This window comes from Dichomitus squalens (genome assembly GCF_000275845.1).
Source record: "Dichomitus squalens LYAD-421 SS1 unplaced genomic scaffold DICSQscaffold_49, whole genome shotgun sequence".
NCBI lineage: Eukaryota > Fungi > Basidiomycota > Agaricomycetes > Polyporales > Polyporaceae > Dichomitus > Dichomitus squalens.
The window spans coordinates 78291-96712 of record NW_006766931.1 but is presented as its reverse complement, the minus strand read 5'-3'; the positions used below and the strand labels follow the sequence as shown (position 1 = coordinate 96712).

Genomic DNA, 18422 nt, shown 5'->3' with positions numbered 1-18422 from the left:
ACATGTCACCGGACTCAAGTGATAAACCTCAAACGTTATGCCCTCCCCTCCCCCTCCTGTTAAGCTTCTCAAGCATGGTTGCCGCTCACAATTCTCACAAATACACGATAAGCGCTTCCGACGCAAGCACCGAAACCGTTAACGCACCCCCGTTCACCGCCACACTCTCCGTCCCCTCCGTCCCTTGCCTCACGCAGCTGCCCGAGAACGTCCCATTGCCCCCGATCGTCACCTGCGCGCCCTCGTCCGTCCGGCTCGTCGCGTCCGGCGCCGTCAGCCGCTTCGCGCTCTTCGTCCCGCTGGCGGTCGTCAGCCCAGTGAACTGCACGGTCGTCGCCGCGCGCGTCCCAGTGCCGTTGTAATAGTTCGTGTTGACAACGAGCAGCCGCAGGGGCGCATTCGCGGAGGAGTAGACGGCGTATGCCGCGATCGCGGACGTGCCGTTGTCGAGAGCGGCGAGCTGAGCGCCGTCTGCGCCGAGGAACTCGGACACGAAGACGGCCCCGTAGTAGGGCGAGTAGACGGCGCTCTGGCCCCACCAGCAGTATGCCTAGATTATGGAACACGGAATGCGAACGAATCGCGCAGATCAGTGGGAATAACCCGACCTCTAGGGACATCGGACGGGAAAAAGAAGTGGATGCTTACACAGTTGCTGATGGTCCCGTGGTGGAAATACAGACGGTCGACGCCGATGAGGGCACTCTGCAGGACATAGTCAATGATCCAGAGCCCAGCCCCAAAGGTAGGGCTGATGCCACCCCCGCCACAAGTCGCTGAGTTACATGTCAATTCGCCGTTAAGCCAACAGTTACAATCAAGTCATGGGACACGCCATGCTCACCTGAGTTGGTCTCGCCCAGGAAGAACTTCTTTCCAGCGTTATGCGCTATAGTCGCCTCTGCCTTGTACTGGCTCACATATGATACAATTCCCCTGTAGGACGCCGTGAGACGAAATAGGTAAGGGATTCCGGCAGAAATCCGTAGTTCGACGAGAAGACTCACGAATGGCTCATTAGACTTGGCAGGTTGGTGCTCGCGCCACCGCAAGCCGACTGCGGATAGGAATGACGGGAGATGGTCTTGATGGTGGCCAGGGCCGCGCTGCCGATGCCCGAAACCAGCGTCGAGGTGTTCCAGGAAAGGTAAACAGCACCCTGGAAGATATTTCCGAGCTACCAAGTGGAAACATCTGGGTACTAGATTCCGAATGGGACAGAGATTGAGGTACGAACAGTCGGTGCAAGGGCCGTAAACCACTTCGCCTCATTGGAAATGTCGATGGAGTTGCTCCAGCCGGTTCCTGACGCTATAGGTGAGCTGCTAGAGTACACTATGAACATGCTATGTCAACATTCTGATCATTTGACCAAGACTCTAGAAAACCCACAGTCCGGCTCATTTCCGAGCTCGAACGCGAGCAGCCTGCTTACGGAGGACTTCGCCAGCGATGCCGCGGAGAGCGTGTTCGCCTGGTTGTTCAGCTGACGGTTAAGCCCGACCGTGACGTCGCCCTTCAGCCCGTTCGCGAGAGTGAAGAAGGATGGGCCGTATGTAAGGCTCGTCGGAGCGTCGGCAGGCGAAGCTACCGTATAGTTGACTGCAGTCTGCAGGGATGCATTGTACGTCGCACGGTCCCTAGGCACGAAGGCGTAACATTCAGTGTTTATGTAGTCCCTGAAGCTTCAGCGAAGCTTACTGGGTCGTGCCGCCAATGCGGACGGCGGGCTGCGCGCCTCTGAGAGTAGCAAGGTTCGCAAGGCAGTTGTTCGTTCCCGTGATGTTGGTGTAGCCTGGGAAAGCGAAGAATTCTACCGAGACGCTGACGAGCGAGGGGTCGACAGAGACCGCTCCCGAGGGTGTTGTTGACGGTACTGCAATAGCGCGGACATAGCCCACCGATAGGACAGTGACAAGGATAGCAGCGAAGCGTGCCATGAGCCTCTGGAAGTTGCGCAGCGTAGCGTCGTAGAAACTACGGTGACGGAGGTTGCGGCGGGTTTATATCACGGCTCGGTACGACATCGGTGAAGTGTTCCGTGCATCGGAGGTCACGTTTGGCATTGAGCTCGGCCAAGAGACGCAGTATCGCTTGTTCACGGACCGTACGCGGCCTCCGTCGTGCAGAAGACTGTGATCATGTGGTCATACGTAAGAAACGGAACGTCGCATATGGACCTGTTTAGAATGCGGTGAATTAGCACACTCCAGAATCTGCAAACGGAAATACACAGGCAGAACGTGGTACCTTCATGTTTCGTCCTTGGCAGTCCCTGACTGGATGTCATACAATTGCTTCAGCTGGTTCGTCGTCTTGGGATTAAACCCCACAGTCACTTTCGCAAGCCACGCGTATAGGGAAGGCCGTTGTTCGAGGAGGAAGCCGAAGATGCGACTGTGATATGTGTGCCCTGCAACGTGCGAACACGAATGCAAACAATCAGTTCAAGAACGTCCTGCACCATCCGGGACGGGGCCCATCTCACGAGGGCAGAAGAGCAGGCCCGGGAGTCCCTCAGGCTACTTCGTAGGCGCACAGTCACGTGGGTCACGGGGCTCGCGATCTAGCCGCGAGTGTCTTTCAAGGAGACCATCCTCTATCCTTCTTTTCAGATCATGAAACTCGATGCTTGACGAAACTCTACAAGCCCAAGCTCGTGCTATAGGTACGAAAGATCTGAGGAGCTATGCAAGCGCCGCAATGGTCACAACGTATGCCGTCGCAGACTACCGTTTGGACTCAGCGTGCCCTTAGCTTTCAATCACAATGTCGGGGCTTCGTCCACCTTGTGATGAATACCGTTCTTGGGTGACATAGTAAGCTCAAGGTTTTTTGTAAGCCTTCAGTTGTCTCTAACAGCCGCATGGAGTCAATCACCACCAGTTCGAGCGATGGTTGATACAATGCTCACCCTTCGCCCAGCTGTTCTCATATATTCTCCCTTCTACTGTACTAGTGAGTTACAGCCTTTTATTAGACCCTACGGTCCAATGTGCTGACGAATGGACCGCAACGCAACAGACATGCGGGTCCCCATCCCTTCCTCGTACCTGGGCTCTCCGTTATCACACCGCGACATTTCTTTCATGTCGCCATGGATCACTGCAAATTCTACAACAAAGTACGCTGATAAATTCTCACGCTGACGCGTTTCCGTTTCCAATTCCCATGTGGCTACTTAGCACAGACCGCGCCGAACTCCACTACAGCCCTGAGCACATTCTATAAGGATACACGATTCTCTCTCACGTCTGGGGAACAAGAGAGCAGAACTTCCTGCCTACCGTATGGCAGTCAGGGTTTGTGGATATATCCCAAAGCTGATCTCGGCGCAGAAAGTCAACGCCTACGTCCTCGTATGATATCGTGCCCATCGAATCAATATTGTCGACATCTCCAGTGTGTTGCCTGCAGGGTACGCAATTCGAACCATGTACCAGCCTAGAACGCTGGAAGCTCATGATTAGTGGTGAGCTCTTGGGGTGCTCCTCCTCACGGGTGGGGATGTGATACCAGGTATGACGTCACCTCCACTGCGCTCTGGATTAGCTCCCTAATAGTAGCACTACTTAGTGCTGCGGCTTTCGACATGCATTCTACCCTCCTCAACCCAAGTCCCAAACTTGCATCGTGCCGATCATGGTGCTTCCTCGAACATCCCTCGCGCACACCCTCAAGGGACACCTGCGTCCCCGACCCCTCCCCACCCCTCGCGCCCTTCACAGCACTGCTCGCCTAGCTAACCAGAAGGACCACCCCTTCTCCTTCCTCCCGGCCAACTCCCTGGAACCCAAGGCCTCGCGCGCCAAAGGGCTCACCGAGATCCGCGGCCCGTACTACGCCCCAGTCACTAATACTTACCTTGACGAGCTCCTGTCGGACTGGGGCGAATATGTGGATGGTGTCAAGTTCGCAGGAGGCGCGTTCTCGCTCATGCCCGAGGACAGGCTGCGTGGCCTTATCGAGACCGCGCACAGACATGGTGAGCACGCTCCAAGTGGCCACGTCTTCCGCGCCCGACTGTAACCTTCCGAGTTAGGATGCTACGTGAGTACAGGCGGGTACATTGAACGCGTCCTGTCCGCCTCCGGAGGAAACAAGTCGGTCGTCTCTAAGTATCTGACGACGTGCAAAAACCTGGGGTACGACGCACTTGTTTCAGATTCTTCGCGTGTCCCGCTCACCTATGGACGTCTGCATGCAGTTTTGATGTCCTGGAAATCTCTTCTGGATTCCTCTCCATCCCCACAGACGACTGGGCGTCCCTCATCGAGTTCACCGCTGCCCATGGCCTCAAGCCGAAGCCCGAAGTGGGCATCCAGTAAGCACGTCTCCGCATCACAGCATAGAACACCCGCTCACCTCTCTGCGCGATTCCAGGTGGGGCGCAGGCGGTGATGCCTCCGTCGAAGAGCTCGAGTCCGCGGGTACGCGCGACCCCAAGTGGCTCATCGACCGCGCGAAGAAGTTCATCGACGCCGGCGCATACGTACGTCTTCTCCCGCGCGCCCTTTGCAAGGACAGCTGAGACGAATAACACTCCTTTCCGCTCGTGCTCGTAGATGATCATGATCGAGAGCGAGGGCATCACTGAGAACGTGAACAACTGGCGCACGGACGTCATCTCCGCCGTCACCTCCGCGCTCCCCAACGAGAAGATCATGTATGTCCCCCGTTGTCTCTCCTAGACACAACAGAATTCTCCTGGATTATTATTGTGTACGCTCGCCAACAGGTTCGAGGCGGCGGACCCGGACGTGTTCGCGTACCACATCCAGAACCAGGGCGCGCGCGCGAACCTATTCATCGACCACTCGCAGGTCGTGCAACTTGCGTGCCTGCGCCGCGGCATCTGGGGCACGGGCAGCACCTTCGCGCGCGTCGTCACCTTCGAGGGCGCAGGCGAACACTTCCGCAAGGGCGGGCGGGCGGTGGAGAACAAGCCTTCCGAGTCGTATTGAGCTGATGGGGGGGAGGTAGAGAAGCGAGATCCCGTTGCAAATGTAATGTACGATTACGCATTTTAGGCATGGATTTGCATTGATTATGTCTGAAATCACGTCGCGGGACCTCCAGCGGGGGTCCTGTTCTGGACTGATCGGAAACGGTGAGGGGGGAAATCGTATCTTGAGTCGTGTCATCACATCAAAAACTCGTACAACAAGACAACTGATAGGAAAGCTCCAGCAGCATTCGCTCCTAGACTATCCGCAGAACTCGAAACCAGGGCATCCGATCGCGGTACCAAATCCTGCCGCAGCGGGTGAGATGACATCAACAGACGTGACAATAGCGCAACTCACGAGAGCCGTCGACCTTCGCGACCGCGAGGAGGGCCTGCATGACACCGCCCAGACCCTCGCCAGCGAGCATACCCGCCTGAAGAGCAGCAAACAGTCGCCTGTCAGGTGTGGCCATATAACAAGATGGGCACATATGTGCGCCGCAATCGAGGGGGACTTACGGCGACGGCGAACATGTACATGTCGAACCCGTGTGGGCTCTTCTTCTGCCAGAAGCAGTTGAAGACAGAGCCGAACGCCCTGCAGGACAGGTTGTTAGGAGCGGCGCTATGCTTATATTGCGAGACGATGGACTCACATCGCGATGGAGAAGGGGATTTGAGGGGCGACGAAGGCCTGTACGTCATCTACGTTGAGCAAGCGAACATCGCAAGGCACGATATACGATCCGAGCATGGCAAGACACTCACGAGCCCAATCGCGTTCCAGTTCGGGATCCAATGCCAGTAACGCTTCGGGATCCAGAGGTGCTTCACAACGACCATGGCGACGGTGAAGATCCCCAGCGCGATCGCAGTGAAGCCCGATGACTTCGGGATAGCTACATGATGCACGAAGCGTCAATCGCACTCATGCGGAATGTTTTCGAAAAAAGAAAGGGCATACGCAGATTTGGGAGGGATACGGCCTCGGCGACGGCGACCCACGCACTGACACTAGGTGCTTGGTAAGGGCATTCCTGTCCAGTCACGGGGTGCCTGTAGTCGTGAATTAGTGAACCTGTGGGACTGCGCATACAGTCACAGGAGTAGGACTGCGTACAAGATGCAAGGGCTAGCGGTGCTGAAGAGGATGAAGAGCCCGACGTTGAGGAAGATCGCGACGACGGCGCCGCAGAGCTGCGCGACGAACTGGTTCTTGGGCTTTGCGCGCAGGAGGTATCCAGTCTTCAGGTCACCTTTTCACAGGAACACTCAAGACCACGCTCACTGAAGAACGATGAAGGACTCACCAGTCATGTCGGTAGACTGCGCCGCGGAACCCGCGGCAACGATACCCGCCGTCAAGTTCATCGTCTCGGCCGGCCTGAGCGCGAGGTGCGCCCCTTTCCCAATGCCACCAAAGATGAGCTGGGACGCCTTCGCGACGGCGGTGACGGGGTTCACGTCAGTCGTGCCGGCGGACTGCACGCCGACGAAGGAGAACGCGAAGCCGAGGATTAGCGAGAGAAGCGCCTCGCCGACGTTCATGTTGAACATGGTGGCGAGGATCGCGCAGCACATGATGATGCTCGCGAGCAGACCTGTCGTCCACCAGAGCGTTGGCACGCGGTCTTCGGGTGGCGTCTGGTCCTCGTCGTCTTCGTCCTCGTCGGTGAAGCTCTTGAGCCAGCTGCGGGGGTTAAAGCTCGCGTTGCGGAGGCCTTATAGACGGGACAATAAGACTCGTAGGATAGCAACGCTCGGAAGAAAGGCGCAAGTGGAAGACATACCGCTGATGATGAATCCAGAGTTCATGCCAAGGTCAGTGAATGAGTAGCACAGCATCATCAAAATGCCGGGCCCTGTACGGCCTTCAGCATTGCGGTGCGAGGTTTTCTGATGCCGTGACCTACATAGTAGCCAGTAGCGAGGCGAAGGCGCTTGCGTGAAGTCGGAAGGAGTATCGAATGCGAGGGCGTTGTAGGAGACGAGGGGGAACTGGTCAGAAACCGACTCGCCAACTGCGAGCTTGTTCTTGATCAACGATGGCGCGACTAGGGATGGTGTGATCAGTTGCGTGAGGATGGTAGGGCGGATGTGATACGTACTGATACCCCACGCGAGGATAGAGCCGCCGACTAAGTACACAACAAGGCCCGTGAGCATGAATGCGTAGTTCTAAACGCCCTTATGACTCACAGAAACTCCAACTGGCGTTAAGACCAGACAGCATGCCAGCACCGAAGAATGCAGGAGTAACTGCATATGCCATGAGACGGGTGTGGGTATGAGTAGATCCAGGTACGCACACTCGATCCACCAGTCATAGTTATCTAAGGAGATGATGCTGGTGAAACCGATCTGGTAGAGCGTCCAGCCGATGTGCCAGTCGAAGAGCTGATATGATTCATGTAACACCAGTATCAGCGAATGACCAATCAGTTGCCGTTTTAGTAGAAACGCTGACCACGCCCGGAGCATACCCGCTGAGGACCTTGAAGCAGAAGCAGGCGACAAATGACCACAGCAGCGCAAGTGACTTCTTCTTAGCCACAATCGCGCCCGTCCTGCTATTATGCAATGCACGAATCGTGACAGCCGTCGCAGCGGGCGTCGGGAATGTCAGCTTCTGCCGCACAATATAGTATTTCCGAAGGGGAATGACGAAGAACACGCCAAAGAACCCTGCGCAGGCCGTGACTGCAATCAACTTGCCGATGTCCTGCTTTGGCAAGGGGGAGAGTAAATTGAGTCGGTACATAGCCGGAACGGCGCTGACGAACAATATGCCGATACCACCGGCAGCTGAATGTTGCGGCAGGGCCGTGTGCGAAAGTTGCAAGTATATGTGAGAACGCCGAGATCATTGTCAACGGGCCAGCGGCCATGGGCCATGGGATCAGGACACGTACCTGTCGCTGCGCTTTGAACTGTACAGTTCTCCTTGGGACCGAACGGCCCCCCGAAGAGCTTTCCGAGGATGCCGGACTCGGGCAAGGCTTTAGAGAGAGGCTTAATGATCGCAAAACCGAAGATTGCCTAGCATACATCCTGTACGTTAGTGGGGATTCTGAGCCATGCAAAAGCGGGATGACCTACACCGAAGAGCTAGACCGGAAGAAGTTGAGTACACGCCAGAAGATGGTCTACGTGACCCCTCACCTGAGGTCCGAATGTGAAGCCCGTTTTGAGACCGAGGTAGATATTGGAGGCACCAACTTTCAGAGCCGTCAGCACTCTCACAGTTTTCGGTGCTCACAGCATTTCTCACCGACAGCACCAAGAGCGCATCCTACGACAATTGCTCTACGGCACTTTCAGTGATCTACTAGCGAGACAATCTGACTAATCACTGCACCTGAGTGTCAGCTGATGAGTTTCGACCATCTCGTCTGGGTCCGGAGGGAAAGGCTTCGAGCTACAAGACGAACGACAGGTTATATTACGTCCGTGAGCTTAACAAACGGTGGAACGTACATGTCTGGAGTGTCGAGTTCATACTCCTCGACCGAGATTCCGTCCACTACCCTCTTCTCCTCAATTGAGGTGTTTGAGCCATCAGTCATGGCTGATTCCGGCTATCCACGTTCGTGCAGCGGGTGTACGTGAGCCGCAGTACGTGAAGCAAGCAGTGCGTCGCGACCAGGCCCAACGAAAGGAGCGGGCCAGACAGCGAGGAAGCAGGGAGGTCCGAAGCCCGTTGCTTGACTTTATGTCCGAAAAGTATACTGGCGTCTTGCTGTCACTGCTGCCGCCGACGCGCCGGAGGTGGCAATTCATCGACGTCTGCGACGCACAGGAATGATGTAATTCGGCGTGGGATGCCTCCTGCGCGTATGACAGGTGAGACAGTATGCCACGCGAAGGAGGGAATGGAGTTCTATCTGCGTGAGTCTTTGCGCAGCCTTCAATCGCAGCATGTCAAATGCCCTCGAGACGCAGTGGGAAGTTCCGTGTTCGAACGTAACTGGCAGGCGCGCACGTCTCCATTACGCGGGTGCAGGTTTCAAGCCTGCACTACACCTTACCGCGAGTAGAGGATGAGCAGAGGCCGTGCTCATCCTTGTAGTGCACTCCGCTCGCGTGATGTACAAAGGATTCGAACCGTGTGGGTGACCGGAAGCCCTGATACCTAAAATCTGCGTTAGGCGTCGGATGCAGAGAACACAGTGTTTTGGAGCTCACCTTCATGGATGCTGTAACAAACTCGCGGCCATGCGACAGCAAACCCCGCTTCAGATAGGTGTGTCATGGCAGAGTTCAGACAGGAAGCGCGCGACTGCAGCGCTTTTGTGCCCGTGGTGGGCGTCCTTGCATAAAGTATGTTTTCCTCCGCGACAATTCACACCAGACCTTGATCCTTGACAGGATACAGATGGCTTGCGCTCAGAGTAGACTACCTTGCGTCGACATGGGAATCTTGCTTCTATCTGGGCTGTACTTATCTTGGCTATCTGGGATCTCACGGTATTGCATCACAGGCTGAGGCAGCAGCACCATCGCTCAATGGCGTCGGCATACCGCCTCCTCCCCTCTGCGTTGCGTGCCAGCTCGCCAGTATCTGTCACTCGAGGATCCGTTCTCGTGTCGAGCATCGCAGCTTCGTTCTCACCCACAAGTCGTCTTGGCAAACCTCGCACCTGGGTCACAATGGCATTTCCGCCCACGATCGCCGTTATCGCCCCCGGTACCATGGGCGCAGCCGTCGCTAGCAGGTTCACTAAGGCCGGATGTACCGTCCTGACGACGCTCGAGGGCCGTTCGGCCTCCACTATTGAACGCGCAAAGAAGGCCGGGATGGAAGACGCGTCTCTCGTCGACATCGCGCGCCGCGCGGACTTTGTCCTGAGTATCATCCCCCCGAGCTCCGCGGTCGTGTTTGCGGAAGCGTTCAAGAAGGCCTACGATGCGTCGAGTGGGAATCCCAAGCTTGCGTTCGCGGACTGCAACGCCGTTAGCCCGGAGACGGTGAAGCGCATTGCGCGCGTGTTCGACGGGAGCACCGTCCGGTTCGTCGACGCCAGTATAATTGGGGGGCCGCCTACGGACGGGTACGACCCTGCCTTCTATGCGTCTGCGGCACCAGAAGATGAGAGGACTCTGGATTCCTTCGTTGGTCTGAGCGCGTGGGGTCTGAGGACGGTCGCGTTGAAAGGGGAAGGTGCAGGCGTTGGAGACGCAAGTGCACTGAAGATGTCGTACGCAGTGAGTCTTCACTATGTCCCACTCGGGAGCGGCGTAGCGGAGGGACGAGGGTCAGTCTCGCTTTCACGGAGAACTATGGCTGTGCGGGCCGGTCATGTACTCCCCCCCTCTCCTTTTGAATCTGCGTCTTCCACCTAGATCGTGCTCGTCATCGTGCCTGATGTCTTGCATCTCCCGGACAAGTTGATGTCTCCATCATCAGATGTAACCTATGCGCACCGTGCCCTCTACTGACCATCATGATCTCCGTCGTTCTAGGGAATCACCAAAGGGTTCATCGGCCTCACTACTACCATGATCCTTGGTGAGTATACTGATGCGTCCGTTCGAAAAAGCTTACACAAATGACTGACTGCCATCGTTGCCACCCGCAGCCGCGAATGCGTCGTCTCCGGCAACAGCTCAGGCACTCATGCACGAATTGCACGCCTCACAGCCGTTCTATCTCGAACGTATCACGCGAAGCGTCCCTGGCATGCTTCCGAAAGCGTATCGCTGGGTGGGTGAGATGGAGGAGATCTCGGCCTTCGTCCGGGACGGGCTCGGAGATGGGGAGGCGCACGTCCACCGGGGATTCGCGCACCTGTACGACAGAGTCGAGAAGGCGCTGCCAGACGGCGAAGACGTTGCCGTCCTGAAGAAGTTTGTCGAGGAAGCGAAGGCGACGATCCGCGGGTCTGGTGTACCTTGACCCTACAGGACACAGTGAGACACGGCGTGGAGAGAGGGCTCTCAGTACTACTTGTGCGCACTCGAGGCAGTACCTAGATCATGTGCCAACACGAAGGACAGCGTTTGCTTTTTGAGCTCAAAGTTCCAAACAGCCGTCAATGAGCGGGACGTGCCTTCTCGAATCTAATCAAACGTCCGCAATTGAACTAATATCATTCACACGCCGCAGGAGCTACATAAATTAGAACGGGCACAGTAAGCTCTGTCCATCTTGCTTCCACTTCTGCTCCCTGGCGACCTACCCCACTACCCTGCACGAGGCATGCCGGATATTCAACGCATACCGTACGATATCTGGCACCTCATCTTTGAGCATGTCTGCACCGACGGCGGATACTCAGGGTGCGCGCTCGCGAGGACGTCCAAGGCCTTCCGCGCGCTTTCAGCTTCAACACGATTCCATTCCCTGACGCTGGCCAGTGTCACTGGGGTGAAGAACTTCCTCGTTTGCCTCGAGCGCATCCGCCACTTTGAGCGTGCGCGCTGCAGCAGCGCCGCCAGCGAGCAGGCGACCACCGACGCGGGCAGCCCGAATCCCATCCACAACCTGCTGTTATCGTTCCTCCCGGACGGATGCGATGCGCCGCAGCGCGCGTTCCGGAAATGGACAGACTATGCGCGCGACGAGCGCGCGCTCGTCCATCAGCTCGCGAACGACCACAAGGCCTGGGCCGTCCAAAAGGCGCACTGGAACCGCGAGTTCGTCCTCCACGTCTCGCGCCTCCTCCAGCTCGCCGCGCCGACCCTGCGCTCGCTCGCGATCTTCCAGTGCGGCGAAATACGGCTGCCGCTCGTGCACTACCACCATCACTTCCCCCTGCTGCGCGAACTCACGCTTCTGGCGGACGACAGGATGTTCGTGCGCGTGCCCGGCGGGGGCGCGCTGATCAACGGACAGAACGATCCCTCAGACTTCGACTATTACCACGTGCCGACGGACCCGCCAGCAGATCCGCCCTTTCCTGCGCTCACGCACATGCACGTCGTCTTCGCTGGGCCGAAGCTGCACCCATGGGACAAGACGCTTCCGCTGTGGGTTGGGATAGCGCCCTCTGTGACGCACCTGCGGATTTCGCAAGGGAACACGCGCGTACCGTCCCTGCTGGGGGAGTTGCTGGGAGTGCCGCCTCTGCCAAAGACAACTGAGGACGGAGAGCAGGAGCTCGCCGAAGGTCCATCGCGGGATAGGGAACCGTCTTACCCCAGCCTACAGACCATCATCGTGCAGATGTCCAGCGCGCGCAAAACGAACGCCGCTGAGGACCCGGCTCTGCGCGAGCTGCAGCGCGTCGCGGATGTCTTGGCTGTCGAAGAGGTCCACGCGCCACGAGTAGCCATCCTCCGCAGTCGATCGTATATGCCCGGGTACTGGGAAAGCAGACTCAAGTGGGAGTGGCAGATCCGCATGGTTGGAGGGGGCGGTTGCTGGATGGAGGACGAGGAGCATGAGTGTGTTTGGAAGGACTTCCACGATGAAGATTCGCAGAAGAAGGGGAAGAAAGGAAAGACGAAGGTCAGTATCAGGGAGAGGCTGGAAGGGAGCTCCGACAGCAGTGGGGTTGAGGGGGAGAGGCAGGGGAAGAAGTGGTGGAAGGTGCTCGCCAATGGCATGCCAAAGTTGAACAGAAAGCGCAGCGTGAGTGTAAAGTAGTTTTGTGGCCATACATAGAGTACTGCTACGTTCCCTGCTCTCAGTCTGCAGTATTACAGATGTAGTAAGTATGCAAATATGAGATGTCATCAGCCGCTCATCCAGTGCAGTACTGTCGTAAAGGCTTCGTGCAATCGCGCACACATGAGCAAAACAAGGATCCTGCCACCTTCATCTTGTAGCTATACTTTTTAGAGGCCACGCACATCGTATGGGTGTTTTGGAAGAGTAACCCCGACCAACACAGCCAACGGAGCACATCCCGCTAGGTAGATGATTGGCCCGAATTCACGAGCAGGCGTTTGCAACTTCCGTGGCGGTGGCCGCAGTGGGCGCGGACAAGAGGCCTTCAGCTGTCACATAGCCTCCACAGCCTTACCCACCGTTCCTTGACCTCTCTCCACACACTCCTTGGCAGTCAGATACCCTCATCCTATCCTATGGATTGCTTCCCTATCGACATCTGGAACGAAGTCTTTCGGTATGCATGCACAGATGGCGGCCATACCGGCGCAGCGCTCGCGTTGACGTCCCTATGCTTCCGAGCAACGTCTGCACCATTCCGTTTCCATTCGGTCAAGCTCAGCAGTCTCGCACAGATTGCAAACCTACTTCTTTGCCATGAACGCATACACAGTCGGTCCTCGTCCCGCCTCCGTCCCGGCGACACCTCGCGCAGCCATACACAACATAGCCGCGCGGCCCTAGACGCCTCCCACCTGCTGCTCGCCTTCCTTCCCGGGGAGTGCGATGCCCCAGAGCGTCGGTGGCGTGCCTGGTCAGAATACTCAAGAGGAAAACGCAAACTGCAGAACGAGTTATACCAGGACGAGCAGGCCTGGGAGAACTCGAAGGCTGCATGGGACCGCCAATTCGAGTACCTCGTTCCGCGCCTCTTCCAGCTTGTCGGGCCGACGCTCGAGACGTTGACTATCTTGATGCACTCCGACATCGTGCTTCCGTATGTCGGAGGTCACTTCCCCAAGCTTCGCGAGCTGTCTCTGCTCGCGGACGACCGCCTCTTCGTACGCCCGGAGCCGCAGTGGACCACGGCGGTAGGCACTTTCGACCACGAGGAGCTAGCGAGGTTCTGGAACCACGCCATACATTCGCCACCGTTCCCCACGCTCACGCACCTCCATATCGTATATGAGGGCCCGAAGCAGATTCCTTGGGAGAGAACGCTGCCATTGTGGGGAAAACTCGCGCCCGAGGTGACGCACATCAGAGTGTCGCAGGCGAGCAAGCTAATGCCGGAGGTGCTGGAGGGCATTGCGACGAAGTCCTTCGCGCAGGTGCAGGCGAAGGCGGAGGCGACGGCGACCGGATCGCCAGACCACCGGAAACGAGTGTCATTCCCCAAGCTGCGTCGAGCGATTGTGCAACCCTTTGTGCTCGAGCCAGTGCGAGGGCATGAATACGCAAAGGAGGCCATAACATTGCGCAGAGCACCCGGAGCGAGTGGGGGGCCGATAGTTGTAGTGATGCGAGGGAGATGGTATCGGGATGGTTACTGGAGAGACCGACTGAGATGGCAATGGGAGGAGCGTATGCTCGGAGGTGCAGGATGTTGGGCAGAACAAGAGGACGAGGAGGGAGAATGGGCCTATGAGCGCAGGAAAAGAGCCGAGCTTGCAGTCGCAAAGGCTAGGTCACAGAATCAGGCGGCAGGCAGGGCGGTCGGGGGAAGAGTAGTATCCATGATCCACTTGGACGAAGACGCCGTCTATGCTTTGCCGTTCAATGGCACATCGACCAAAGTCTTGCTGCGGGCGTTCGTTGGTCTGGGTAGAAAAAGATCATTATCTCATTGACACTAACCGGAGGTTGTAGTTCGATTCATCGCATCGGGACCCGGGAACTGCAACTTGTACATTAGCTTGATTGCCGTGATGATGTCACAATGTCCATCTACAACCTATTGTGGTTGCGGACCGTACGCTGAGAGTAGAGTCCTGGTTCACGTGCTCCTTACTGTCACACTCGTTTCACCTCAATCTATGGCAAGTTTGATGAATGAGCTCGAACAGTACGGAGGTACTCGAGCTCAGTGTAGAGACTCGGACACTCACCACTGGTTGGGAACGATTGTGCATGCATGAGAGCAGCATACCATCATGACATTTCGTCAAGGCTGAGCGTCTCATGGTCAAACCAATCTATGCGTATCTGGTATTCCTAGGACTCCGCATAATCTTCTTGTCACATTGGCTTCTCGTTGTTCGACTGTCCTGGGTGTTGGGGCAAACCAAGCGCTTTCGGAAATTTCTCCTGGCGTTTGTTTGTACGTGTTAGGATTCAAAGCCTTCGCCTTCTCTCGGAAACTAGTAGTGAATGCTCAAGTAAATCACGGGCCGCCGTGAAGCAATCTAGTACGCCGTTACTCTGACGAATCAGGCCTAGACATCAGGCGGTGTCTCAGGTTGTCCTTGAATTATAAGGGTATATGAAAGCAAGGCCTCTCGTCTACCCGTTCAATGCTCCTTGCCTCCGATTTCACGATTACCCCTGAGCCTCGTCGTTGAGGTGAAATGAGAACGAAGCAGAATATACAATGCTCGCCGTATGGGCCAATTCAGCCAAGGCTACCACGGCCCACGGGAACCCGTTGGCCCTACACTTCGGCCTCAGCGCTCGGACGTCGCAACCTCCCGTCATTCAGTCGAATCTACGGATCCTTACGCACCTAGTACTCAATTTCTCCGCTATAGCGGCGTCCTACGAATCAGATGAGCTGAGATTACAACGCATCTTGTGGAAGTACTGCGTAGCGTGAGGAGCGCGGCTCCTGTTCGCACCAAGGCGTGCAAATTCAGTAAGAGAAGACCAGAAGCCGCAACACCACTGAGCTTCCAACAGATGTATGAGGAGCTCTGCTACCAGATCCTTGAGAAGACGGGGTTACGTGACGAAGGCTACAGCATAGAGTACAAAGGGAGCGCGTGACATAAATACGGCATATAATATTTGAATCGGCAAGATGGGCGATTGAGAGTACTGATTGAATGCGAACCGCACTCTAACGTGAGACGATGAAGAGCAAGAAGACGAGGTGGACGCGTAGGCACCGACGAGCGAGGGCTGGAGTCTGCAAAGCAAGAGTACAGAGAAGGTCATAGAGATGGAACTAGGATTAAGGAATAGGTAAGGGAAATAGATCGGGCACTGCAGGCGCGCGTGGTGGCAACCATGAGCGAAGCAACCATAGTAGTACGTTAGTCTGGGCGGGGAAAGCAGAGGTGGTACGATGAGGTATCTGCTCGATTCAACCACAACACTGAGCGGTTCATGACGACCTGCCGAGGGAAGGTCATCTGGACATCATCGTCGCGAGCATTGCAGAAATGAGAGAGGTCGCTCGACGCCTAAGCTTCAAAGGATATCGGCGTCCTTCAAGTGGTTCCGCTGAATTCCTTCACGAACTGGGAAACCATGTCAATACAACAGCCTGTAAGGGGTGAGGGACAAGAACGTACCTGCTGCAACTTGAATAGCTGTGGCTTGGGTGTCCTGCGCAACGAGAAGATATCAACATGTGATTGACAGACGGCACCAAGTCATGAATCGAGCCAAATCGCATAAATTGCGGGTTAACGTGATGCTGGCAGCCCCTTGGTCACAGAGTTGGCATCTCGTGGGAGCAAAAGACGCGGCAGTGAGGCACGCCCTCAAGAAGCTTGGGCAAGTGACCAGATAGACGCGAAGAAACTGACGGCCCAGCAATGGAATCTAACTCACCACGACGGACGTGAGATAGGAGTAAAAGCTGCGCGGCTCCGGCGAGTACTTGGTGAGCGCATCTTTGAACTGCCCGCGGAAGTCTGCGGTATATCGGGCGCGAACAGTCAATTCAGAGAGCTGAGCTAAAATAACATGAGGAGACCGTCTACGTACACTTCGCTGCTGACGGCGCGTCGTTTGGCCTGTCGTGATAGGTTGGGATCCAATCGACTACGCGGACGCCGCGCGCAAGCTTCTTTTGCAGAAGATCGCATTTGTTCAAGAACTGCATCATGAGCGGGCCCCGGGTCAGCATTCGTGGATCACGGGGAGCACGAGTGTCGGAGATACTTGCCAGAATGAGCTGAACTTTCGCTAACAGCTTAGTGGAACAGACGGCCTTCCAGAGCTGCATGCTGTCCTGAAGACGATTCACTCTCTTGTCTTCTGCGAGGGTCTCGTCAAAGCAGCTGATCGGCGCGAGGAATATGATGGCGTTGATGTCGTCGAAGTAAGGGTACCATGCGTGCCGCTAACGATCGGTGAGAATGGAAGTCTGCGCGTGTTCGCGATGAGCACGTACCAGAGAGCGCGCACCGCCCACATCGTAAATCAGCCATTCGCGACCGGTCTCAGAACCTGCGGGTACCCGTTGAGCGGTAGCATGAGACAATAAGGCATGATTCTGACCTTTCTCGAAGATGAATCGGTGCTCCTGGACGCCCATGGTCCGCAACCGTGCACGAACGACATCGTCATCTGACGGCTGATAGTCCTTGTCGGCGACGCGCTTGACATCGTTCAGGAAGCTGTGAATCACAAAGGGGTGAGAACACATTTGGGCGCGTACGAGAGGTGCCGCACTCACAAGCCGGGCCATTCTTCGGGTCTCACCCCTCGCTTGTCAAGTACTGCCCTGACGGCGGTGTCTGTCCAAAGAGCGTGCATGTCGCTCGCACACGATGTGATGACCTCCGCGGCACGTTCAACACCGAGTTCAGTTCCCTCCAGCTCGTGCCTGGAGTCAGAATTGCGAGCCTCGGACGTGCGGGTGATGGAGGCGCGGTGTTGGTGCTGGAGAATACTGAGCACTGCCAGCAGCACAATCGAACGACGCTGCGCACCTTGGGGCGTTCAGTCGCTCCTCCCTTGCCGTTATCGGCGTCGTCTCTCATTCCACGTACGCGGTTCAGCGCAGCCTTCCATCCGCTCCGGCTGGTTACGGCGAACTCTCGGGGGCGGAACTTCGCGCTCTCCCAAGGAGCGGCGCTGCCGTGCCCACCGTTGACTTCCTCGTTAGATGCAGCGCCCAAACTACGTTCGAGGGCGCGCTGTGCGTCGCGTAACGGCGAGAGGCGGCGAATAAGGAGGTTATGTGTCTCGTCGAGGAGGGAAGCCGTTGGGGCAACAGATGCTTTGTCGTCTTCGTCGTCGTCTTCTTCGAGAGGGTTCAATGGAGGTTCGTTGTCGAGTGGGGTAGAACTAGCAGGGAACTCTTGCGCAAGGATGTTCATAATAGATGTCACGGAGCGGACGAGGTTCAGATGGATCACGGCACGCCATGCTGCACGTTCAGCCAGGAACGACGAATATGCGTACGCCATCTGGAAGTCTGCGCCGTGGCGTCAAACCCAGCACTCTTCATGGTAACTGAGTCCTACTCACTCTTGACCGTTGTAGACTTCCCACTCTCACTCTGGCCCAGAAGGAGGACCTTGATTGGTGGCTTCCGCTTCCTCATAGCCAGCTTCTCCGCTTTGATTTGGTCGTCGATTTGCTCGCTGATCCTGCGAGCCTCTGCCTCTGCCTGCTCCCTAGCCCATCGCTCAGCAGGCGTCTCATTCTCTGGAGGCTCGATAGCGGCGGCCAGGGGGTCGGGTGTGTCAAGGGATCGGGTCATAGCGCCAGATGTCGATGGAAAGAAGGCAAGTCAGAGGCAAGTGAATGTTCGAGTAGGGTGAAGCGGACCCAGTCAAGACGTTTTGAGGAGGTGCAGCTGCGTTCGGGTGTCCGGTGATGGGAACAGGAGAAGCTGATGCACGGGCGAATCGCTGCCATGGCTATCCCCTCTCAGCGCCATATACCATGCCACGACACCGGCGTGGAACGCTGTCGTCTCCGGTACGTGTGGGTCCGAACGTTCGGCGGGGTGGTTGCGGACGGCTG

General features: G+C 56.6%; 5 protein-coding genes across 5 annotated transcripts; 2 read left to right on the top strand and 3 right to left on the bottom strand.

Annotated features, from left to right (window-relative positions):
- Positions 1–58: 58 nt before the first annotated feature.
- DICSQDRAFT_111266 (uncharacterized protein) lies at positions 59–2479 on the bottom strand. The gene is made up of 8 exons (XM_007369439.1): positions 2251–2479; positions 1702–2180; positions 1393–1640; positions 1238–1335; positions 1008–1177; positions 845–936; positions 649–776; positions 59–550 (listed from the first exon to the last, which is right to left on the bottom strand). The coding sequence occupies exons 2-8, from the start codon at positions 1938–1940 to the stop codon at positions 95–97; spliced, it is 1431 nt and encodes a 476-aa protein (XP_007369501.1). The 5' UTR covers positions 1941–2180; positions 2251–2479; the 3' UTR covers positions 59–94.
- Positions 2480–3764: 1285 nt separating this feature from the next.
- DICSQDRAFT_182993 (OPT oligopeptide transporter) lies at positions 3765–9021 on the bottom strand. The gene is made up of 24 exons (XM_007369438.1): positions 8426–9021; positions 8307–8366; positions 8220–8254; positions 8111–8166; positions 8048–8056; positions 7861–7987; positions 7416–7753; positions 7258–7345; positions 7148–7207; positions 7057–7086; positions 6862–7002; positions 6739–6810; positions 6259–6669; positions 6069–6204; positions 5913–6004; positions 5717–5847; positions 5605–5642; positions 5468–5546; positions 5307–5382; positions 4566–5254; positions 4384–4492; positions 4208–4324; positions 4043–4145; positions 3765–3985 (listed from the first exon to the last, which is right to left on the bottom strand). Exons 1-20 carry the CDS (start codon positions 8512–8514, stop codon positions 5208–5210), a joined length of 2115 nt encoding a protein of 704 aa, XP_007369500.1. The 5' UTR covers positions 8515–9021; the 3' UTR covers positions 3765–3985; positions 4043–4145; positions 4208–4324; positions 4384–4492; positions 4566–5207.
- Positions 9022–9460: 439 nt separating this feature from the next.
- DICSQDRAFT_91770 (6-phosphogluconate dehydrogenase C-terminal domain-like protein) lies at positions 9461–11127 on the top strand. Its single transcript, XM_007369437.1, has 3 exons — positions 9461–10153; positions 10412–10457; positions 10528–11127. Exons 1-3 carry the CDS (start codon positions 9599–9601, stop codon positions 10842–10844), a joined length of 918 nt encoding a protein of 305 aa, XP_007369499.1. The 5' UTR covers positions 9461–9598; the 3' UTR covers positions 10845–11127.
- A 7-nt stretch (positions 11128–11134) lies between these two features.
- On the top strand, positions 11135–15482 carry DICSQDRAFT_182991 (uncharacterized protein; the record flags this gene model as incomplete). The annotated part of the gene is made up of 3 exons (XM_007369436.1): positions 11135–12521; positions 12959–13939; positions 15396–15482. The coding sequence occupies exons 1-3, from the start codon at positions 11148–11150 to the stop codon at positions 15480–15482; spliced, it is 2442 nt and encodes an 813-aa protein (XP_007369498.1). The 5' UTR covers positions 11135–11147.
- DICSQDRAFT_157171 (G-alpha-domain-containing protein) lies at positions 15441–18257 on the bottom strand. Its single transcript, XM_007369435.1, has 10 exons — positions 17922–18257; positions 17381–17868; positions 17125–17330; positions 16947–17065; positions 16840–16895; positions 16612–16788; positions 16431–16542; positions 16275–16357; positions 16013–16046; positions 15441–15958 (listed from the first exon to the last, which is right to left on the bottom strand). Exons 1-10 carry the CDS (start codon positions 18154–18156, stop codon positions 15909–15911), a joined length of 1560 nt encoding a protein of 519 aa, XP_007369497.1. The 5' UTR covers positions 18157–18257; the 3' UTR covers positions 15441–15908.
- Between the last annotated feature and the right edge of the window lie 165 nt (positions 18258–18422).

Bases quoted from the DNA above. Each gene is read 5' to 3' on its own strand.
- DICSQDRAFT_111266 (XM_007369439.1), bottom strand. From the start codon at position 1,940: ATGGCACGCTTCGCTGCTATCCTTGTCACTGTCCTATCGGTGGGCTAT. The intron at 1,336-1,392 runs GTGGGTTTTCTA...GCATGTTCATAG, and splicing joins GCTCGGAAATGAGCCGGACT to TGTACTCTAGCAGCTCACCT. The intron at 1,178-1,237 runs GTTCGTACCTCA...TCCACTTGGTAG, and splicing joins TTACGGCCCTTGCACCGACT to CTCGGAAATATCTTCCAGGG.
- DICSQDRAFT_182993 (XM_007369438.1), bottom strand. From the start codon at position 8,514: ATGACTGATGGCTCAAACACCTCAATTGAGGAGAAGAGGGTAGTGGAC. The intron at 7,754-7,860 runs GTACGTGTCCTG...CGCAACATTCAG, and splicing joins AGTTCAAAGCGCAGCGACAG to CTGCCGGTGGTATCGGCATA. The intron at 7,346-7,415 runs GTCAGCGTTTCT...GAATCATATCAG, and splicing joins GCGGGTATGCTCCGGGCGTG to CTCTTCGACTGGCACATCGG.
- DICSQDRAFT_91770 (XM_007369437.1), top strand. From the start codon at position 9,599: ATGGCATTTCCGCCCACGATCGCCGTTATCGCCCCCGGTACCATGGGC. The intron at 10,154-10,411 runs GTGAGTCTTCAC...CCGTCGTTCTAG, and splicing joins CACTGAAGATGTCGTACGCA to GGAATCACCAAAGGGTTCAT. The intron at 10,458-10,527 runs GTGAGTATACTG...TGCCACCCGCAG, and splicing joins CACTACTACCATGATCCTTG to CCGCGAATGCGTCGTCTCCG.
- DICSQDRAFT_157171 (XM_007369435.1), bottom strand. From the start codon at position 18,156: ATGACCCGATCCCTTGACACACCCGACCCCCTGGCCGCCGCTATCGAG. The intron at 17,869-17,921 runs GTGAGTAGGACT...GCCACGGCGCAG, and splicing joins GAAGTCTACAACGGTCAAGA to ACTTCCAGATGGCGTACGCA. The intron at 16,896-16,946 runs GTCAGAATCATG...GGGTACCCGCAG, and splicing joins CCGATTCATCTTCGAGAAAG to GTTCTGAGACCGGTCGCGAA.